At 39.5% G+C, this 7,374-nt stretch overlaps 1 protein-coding gene across 1 annotated transcript; it reads right to left on the bottom strand.

Annotated features, from left to right (window-relative positions):
• On the bottom strand, positions 1–7,005 carry DYNLT3 (dynein light chain Tctex-type 3). The gene is made up of 5 exons (XM_009283042.2): positions 6,912–7,005; positions 6,334–6,375; positions 4,396–4,519; positions 3,332–3,409; positions 1–2,227 (listed from the first exon to the last, which is right to left on the bottom strand). Exons 2-5 carry the CDS (start codon positions 6,373–6,375, stop codon positions 2,151–2,153), a joined length of 321 nt encoding a protein of 106 aa, XP_009281317.1. The 5' UTR covers positions 6,912–7,005; the 3' UTR covers positions 1–2,150.
• Between the last annotated feature and the right edge of the window lie 369 nt (positions 7,006–7,374).

The following is a 7,374-nucleotide window of genomic DNA, read 5'->3' as shown; positions in this document are numbered from 1 at the left end:
TACAACTAAGGCAAAACTTTATTTATTTTTTTTTGCTAGAAAGAAAGATGAAGCAGTCTTATAATTAAGCAGTGTTTTCTGGGTCTCTTCTGCAGCAGAACCTCCACCAAGCTTCATTAAACTGACAGTCTACTCAGTGCATCTTGTTTTCAAGTAAAACAAAAATACCAAATGAGATTACAAATGGCTATTTGGAACATTTCTTCTGACCATGGCACCTGAATGCCCATTAAAGGGGGATAACAGCCACCACTATTTTTAATCACCCACCTCTTATGCTCTATCAATCATACCAATCCTTTTTCCAGTTGCTACCCCACTTATTTTTTCACTTTGCGCAATCCCAAACGTCAGTGAAACTACTGCATTTTTGTCAGTTCCACAACTCAACTCTTGGATGCTGGCACCTAGTTCAGAAATTGCTGTCCTAACCCAAATAATGTTAAATTATTACACATTTGAAGGTCAGTACAACATACACATACATCTTCACACTACACCTGCCTGTTAGGCAAATGCAACATTACAGTATTAATTTTACTTGCACTTAGGTAAAAGCGGAACTCTGTCTGTCTGCAAAGCAAGAGATTTTGAACGGTATTTTGAATTACACGTAGACGTGTTCCTCCTGTAGTCTCATACTAGCTATATGTATACACAACTTAAGCAATGAAATGGTTTTTAGCTTGTTCGTTGTACAGGACACTTGCTACATGCCCTAATAGTTATCTGAAAAAAAACCCAAACAAAACTGTGTAGTAGTGCTTTAGTATTCATTTGTTAAAATCCAAGACAGCCTTACGGTGGCTGCTAGGTAGTTACCAGTCTCTTCCAAAGACATGCAGTAATAAAGAAAAAATTCTATCCTTAAGCAGCATCTGAGAAAACAACTTAATGTAGCTGCCACTTAGTGGCAACAATCATTTAGGCATTTTTGGTATTGACACATCTCTTCGTCATATAATTTGTGCATTAATCAACAAAAATGTAGGCCCCAATCCAGCAAATACTTGCATGTGTGCAAATACTTTTCTTCCACGTGGAGTATTTCAAGTTAAGACTCATCAGATGAGCAGATTAAGAACTTGCATAAATCTTTACAGGAAGGGAATTCTTAGTGCTTAAAACTTAACTGTATCATTTCATGGGACTAAGATCCAATTCTAGACTTAGAGAACGTAGGAAACACTCCCATAAAGAACAGATATGTTGCTTTAAGATAAATGCTTTCAAAGCTAACAAGAGCCTCTAGAAATGTGTGTGCCTTCTCTCCGAACACTTTAATCCTACTTGGGAGTAACGTGGGTCCAGACTTGCTGCCCTAGCTCCTGGCTGCTGCATGAGGAATCAATAAAGTGCTTGTTACAAATTCCTCAGTCATGGAATAAAATCAAATTTAAGTACCTTCAGAATGTTTTCAGATTTGTAAACTATGAATTAAGGGCTGACGTCTGATCCCCAGCAAGTTTCCCTGAATCGCTAACAAATACTGTGTTCCTCATTCGGAAGATAAATTAGAATTCTGCTAGGACCAGGTATATTTCACCTTTGTCCCAGCGAAGTCATCCTCTGCCTCCGGGGAAAAGCTTAACCGGATTTAATTTCAATGTAAATGTTCATGCTTGACCGAAATGTGATGCTCGTGCAATTTCACAAGCACCAGCATTCAGTGTGACAGTTAGCTTTGTTTAATCAAACATGAAGCACCAGTAGTGTTTACAGTATATCCACTCTGAATTGCATTCATGATTTGTTCCCAAATGCACCATAACCCTGAGAGGTCTTGCTTGCCCTTTGACCTTTCCTTTGATTGGATGTGTTTTGTTCCTCTTGAATAAAGTATCTTTGATATTAGCTTTGATATAAATTGTATTGATCTTTGTGGCATCTTCTCATTAACATACTTCTGAATATTTAAGTTACTAAAACTTTCTCTTTAGATAGATATATATATATATTTTAAATTTTTTGCTAGCTTTCAGATAATTAATCTATGAGAACTGGCTTAGACTATATGCTCTCTGTAGAGAACTTCTGTATGCTCCTCATACAAAAACGAATAATGGTTTGAAATATTTAGCCATGGGTTTGGATGATTTTTTTTTCTTTTTTAAAGGCTTTGGTGTTGCTTATATTTATCTTCCAGCCAGCTACAGGATAATAGCAACAGCAAACACATTGACAATGCAGTTCATTGTTCGGTTTTCCCATCTCACTGTGCAGCTTGCTAGAAGAGATTATTACAAAATAAAAATAGAATTCCAGTGTCTTTACTACATTCACTTTATTGCAGTGTAAATTATGTCAAATTAGTATGAATAATTCAGCTGTGGTTTAACGTAAGTACTGTTATGTCATCTTGGCTAAAAATAGACTACACTCCTCAAAACATTTTCATTAACTTGTACATTGTTTACTGCCTAACATGAGCCTTGTATGCTTAAGAATTTCCAGGAAAGCACAATTTCAGTATCTCTTTTTAAAAGCTGGACTTGCAGAAATCCTTGAAAATCTCATACTGAAATTGGCAAGATAATCAGACAAGAAATCAGAAAAAAAGACTGCATCAAATACATTCTAGTGTATTTACTCACTGTAATTTTTCCTCTTCTGTTGTATCAATGCCTTACAAGCCAAGGAAACATGAAGATTAAACCGTACTTGTTTACTTCACTTCACGGTTTGTTTTTTTTTTTTTTAACCTTGGTTGACTTTCTAATGCCATCTCTATTTTAAAGTTAAATTTTGGTGCCCTCTTCTAAAAAGACCTTTCTGAGTCTGTGACAGACATAAGATTATTTTAATCTTGTTTCCCCACGATACTCTGAACCTGGGAGAAAATGCATTTAGAACTAATTTAGAAGCAATAAAACGCATCCAAAGCCTGGCTGATAGTTAAGCAACTGAAACACGTACTGTTAGTCAAACTATTTTTATTTTTTACCAAGTTCTGTTCTCTTCCAAAGTAGCGCTGTCCCCATACAGCAGACAGGCAGGTATGTTTAGGACTAGCCACTTCCATTTACTGTGAGCAACATTTTGCTGCCTCTTCAACTGATCTATAGTTACTGACGAGGATTAAATGTTTTGACTCTTGTTTCAGAATGAAGGCATTTCTACTCCTGCTTCTCATAGTTTACAAAGCAATCGCTCTTAATGCAGGCACTGACTGCTAACAAAATATTTCTGCTGGGATTGTAAGCGAGCGTCTAATCCTGGAAGCTACTGCTTCTACAATCCCTCTTGAGAATGTTCAACCTAACTATTACAGCTGAACAATAAGTAACATTGCCCTTTACTACAAGTTTTTAATTTGACTGAGGAAACTTACCATCAGTTGTGGTATCCCAGAAGCACGAGCTTGCAGTGTGAAGACCAGCTCCACTCCTCTGCATCACAGCACAGGTTACTGCAAGATACAGTCATAAAATCGAGGAATTAATAATTAAAGCAGAAGAGGTGAATCATTCAGTACTTCTGAACTCAAGCCTGCGTTATGTTTTCAAATGGCTGGCAGGTGGCATTCAGCTAAGTCAAAACCTTTTTTGACAACCCCCTCACCCCCAGTATTTTCCTCAAGAACTTGGTAGTCATTTTACGATTATTTTTACTCGCATAAAGACAACGGCTTTAACAAAATGCTTGCTAATAGGATTATGGTTTTCAAGTTTTAAACTACTTAGATACGGCTTGTGTCATGCGCACCTCAGAACGGGATTGCAGGTGCTGTCCTCACAGGTACAGCAGAAGTCGCACTTGATCACAGCTGTTTCCCAAAAGTACTGCCTGACTGCTCTCTGCAACCACACTCTAGTAACATGCAGCATTTCTAGACTGACCTGCAATGGTCATAAAACCAGCGACAATCTGAATCCAAGGCTTTCGAAGCAGAACAGAGTGCAAACACTTGCTATTACATCAACACTCCACAAAAGGACTGAAGTGGGTTAAACTACTTATTTCCATTTCCCTTCCACAGATACGCATATAAATATAATGGGACACGACTTAGCATACAGGACTAAAGTCTTTCAAAGGTCTGTATTTATAGGAAGCTTAATCCTACTGAAAATTTTATTTAAGATATGCAATTCTTTCCTGAACTGATGCCAAAAAGTTGATATAATTGTTTTGGGGTTGCTTAACAGTCAAGAAAGACTGTGTAACGTGTCATCTTCTGTGCTAAGTGTTGCTAGCGTGCTTAGCCCAGGTGAAACTGCCATGGTTTTACCACAGGTATTACTAAAAATCTATGTAACGGAAGAGTTCAGGTATCTGCTTTGCTTTGTTTACAGTTTAAAACTTTCTATTGAATATAGCACTGCATTCAAACGAACCTTTCAGCGATTATTTACTGTGATTGTATGTGGTAGAAGTATGACTGCTTATACTTACCGATGTACTTGTATGTTTTTCCGAGTTTTACCAGATGTGTCAGCGACTGTTCTACTATAGCAGCGGTCCACTGGTTGACTTTGTTGTGATTATAATCTGCCTTGCCTAAAACACTTTCTATGCACTAAAATAGAGAAAAAAAAATAGTTACAGTAAACATACTGCAAAATGTAGAGGTTTAACATGTCTTGCGTAATCTGAGGAATTTTATCTGGCAATTGGATTACTTTAAATCACTTGAGCTCATCAGGTATCAGTTGCTGAATGGGAAGTAAAATGAGCCTTCTCAGAAACTTATTTTTAGTACATATTTACCACATTATTACATGGAGAAAAATGAGGCTCTGACTGAACATTTCTTTTAGGAAAGACCTTAGCCATATGCTCTAAGTACCAAGTTAAGTGAATGGATCTATTTACCAGTGAAGATACTAACACATCCCACTGTTCCTAATGACTGCCTACTCCAGCTTGGCTTTCAGAAGCTACTGTAATGGAAACAGTACTACTCAAATCAATAATGTCAGCTTGGGCTGGCCAACCTTTCAGAGCCCGTGAGCAACATAACAAAATCTTCAGAGCTAGAGCGACAATAGTGAAATGCATACCCCAGCTTAAAGATGAGGAAGATATGAGAGTGAGAGATACTCAAGCGTCCTATCTTGCAGCACAAGATAGGACCCTTGTAGATCTTAAAACTACATTCTCTACTCCTAAGAAATCCGGAATTATGTGCCGATGGATACTTCTTAAAATTGAGAAATTCGGTTAAGAAATGCATACCTGGAAAAGGTAAGTAAAATAAAACTATGTTCTCCTCTGATTCAGTAAGATGAATCCCGTGCACTAACCACCCACTAACAGGCTGCGTAAGAGACTTGTGCCCCAGATCTTAAAAAGCCCAATTAGTTCTGATCAGTGTATAAAGCTGGACAAAGGACTCAATGGAAACAAACATTCACAAAACAGAATAGAAGACAGAAGAGGGACAAGAAGACCCCTCGGGGATTTTGGTCCTTCCAGAAATGTACCCCGTGCTAGAACTCCTCGGCTCTGGTTAAGCTTTCAATCAGAGGCAGAAACACTTGGCTTTACTCCCAGCGCCTGGTGTGAAAGTAAAGAGACTCTGTCATACCGTATTTGGCCTTTCAAGGCAGGGGCAGTTATATAAAGGGTTGAACTGTCATTTACCTGACATCTAAGAGCTTGCTGTTGCGTACTGGAGCAGCTCCGAAAGTCCAGCCCTTTCCCTTCCAGGCAGGGCAGTTGGGAAAGGACCTGCACAGCCCCTCCAGGAATTCCTTTCTCAAAATGGTATTTTCCTGCAAAACCTGACAGCATCTCTATGCCACAGGCTCTTCGTTAATCACTTTCCTGTTACTAGGTATTTAATTTAGACCGTCAGGCTACTCACTTTCAGCCTGCTCTTTTTGTGTAAAAACTGTTTTTCAAAAGCATTGCTAGAATAACGAGCTCCTGTAGCACAACCTCCTGCTCAAGCCAAGGCTAACTTCCGAGTTTGATCACGTTGCTCAGAGCCTTGTCCAGTCAAGTTTTAAAAATCTCTAAGGATGGAGACTCCACAAGCTCTCCCTGCGACCTCTCTAGTGATTAACTACTCTCTAGCTGGATAAAGGGGGGAAAAAATAAAATCGGAGTGAATTTCCCTTGCAACTTGTGACTGCTGCCCCTCGTCTTTCCACTGTAATGTGAATTCTGGCTCTCTCTTACCTACCTTCTCCTCTCTAGATAGTTAAAGACAGCAATCAGATGAAGCTTAAAGCAGCTCCAAATGAAACTCTGTCTTTATTTGACATAAATAATAGTTTCATATAAGTTTGAATTTACCTGGGATGGTCAATGAAAGTAGCCGCTTTCACTATAGCGCAAGGTAAGGTAAAGATTTCCTTTGAAATACAGCTCTTAGCTAAAACCTACCTCCTTAACTATGTTGTGCGCCTCATCAGCATTGAAGATCATCTGTAATAAAAATCAATTATTATTATTTCTGATAGAAAAGTAAACGAATGATGCAGTTTTACTCTAAGTAACACGTAATGATCAGGCCCCGTGCCTGGTTATTTGCATTGTGTAGTCTGTTAGTATAATTCTAAAATCTTACTTTTTCCCCCAGCACCATACATACGTTATTTAGTATTGTTTTGCTAGTCACATTTGAGTGGGTCCAAAAAGCTCAGGCCTCAGTGAGCTCGGAAACAGGTTCAATTTACACTTTCTGTAAAGATTAAATTCCACCACTATCTATGCCTGCCGTGGGAATATTCTCCAAGACAAAAAGTTAAATGGCAAATCTTTTCCTCTGGGTCTTAATCCTGGTTTTTACTGGAGTCATGGACTTACTAACCCGTGGGTTACATCTTGCTGCCAAATGGTAGTTTCGCAACCCTAGTATCAAAAAGACTGTTTTCCATAGTCATTAGCTTAACCAAGTAACTTCCTCAAGTGCAGAAAAAGCTTGCAAGTTTTAATGCTGCCTAGTTTCTGCCCGTTCCTACCTGTCAGCGTTTAGCTTGGCTTCCAAAGGAAGCACGGCACGTGCCATTGTGCCATCTGCCTCTTCGCATCCATCAATTTCAAACACCTGGGCACGGACAGAAACCTCAAGGACAATAATGTTTCTACGAGTTTTGTTTTTTTTTTTTAATGAAAACTGGTGGCTAGAGACCCGAAGTAAGGTCCCCTGGGGAGGGAAAGGCTCCTCAGTTCTGCTGACAGGGATCAGCCTGCCGCGCAGACTTCTTGTTGTTGTTGGTTTTTTTTTTCCAGGGGTGATAGAAGAAAAATGGCCGCAGACCGACAGCACCGCAGCGGGCGGCAGCACCCCCGAACACCGCTTCCACTTTCCCTTGAAGGAGCTTTTGGCTACCAGAACTGGAACAGGCTCACTGAAGCCCCAGGCAGGCAGAGGGCAGGGCCAAACCCCCAGCCCGCACAAGGAAACCCCGTTCCGCCCCGAGG

This window comes from Aptenodytes forsteri, unplaced genomic scaffold (genome assembly GCF_000699145.1).
Source record: "Aptenodytes forsteri isolate BGI_AS27 unplaced genomic scaffold, ASM69914v1 Scaffold2, whole genome shotgun sequence".
NCBI classification, from domain to species: domain Eukaryota; kingdom Metazoa; phylum Chordata; class Aves; order Sphenisciformes; family Spheniscidae; genus Aptenodytes; species Aptenodytes forsteri.
This window is presented reverse-complemented; position numbering and strand designations above follow the sequence as displayed.

Bases quoted from the DNA above. Each gene is read 5' to 3' on its own strand.
- DYNLT3 (XM_009283042.2), bottom strand. From the start codon at position 6,375: ATGATCTTCAATGCTGATGAGGCGCACAACATAGTTAAGGAG. The intron at 4,520-6,333 runs GTAGGTTTTAGC...TCTCTATTTTAG, and splicing joins CGCACAACATAGTTAAGGAG to TGCATAGAAAGTGTTTTAGG. The intron at 3,410-4,395 runs GTAAGTATAAGC...TGTATCTTGCAG, and splicing joins AAAAACATACAAGTACATCG to TAACCTGTGCTGTGATGCAG.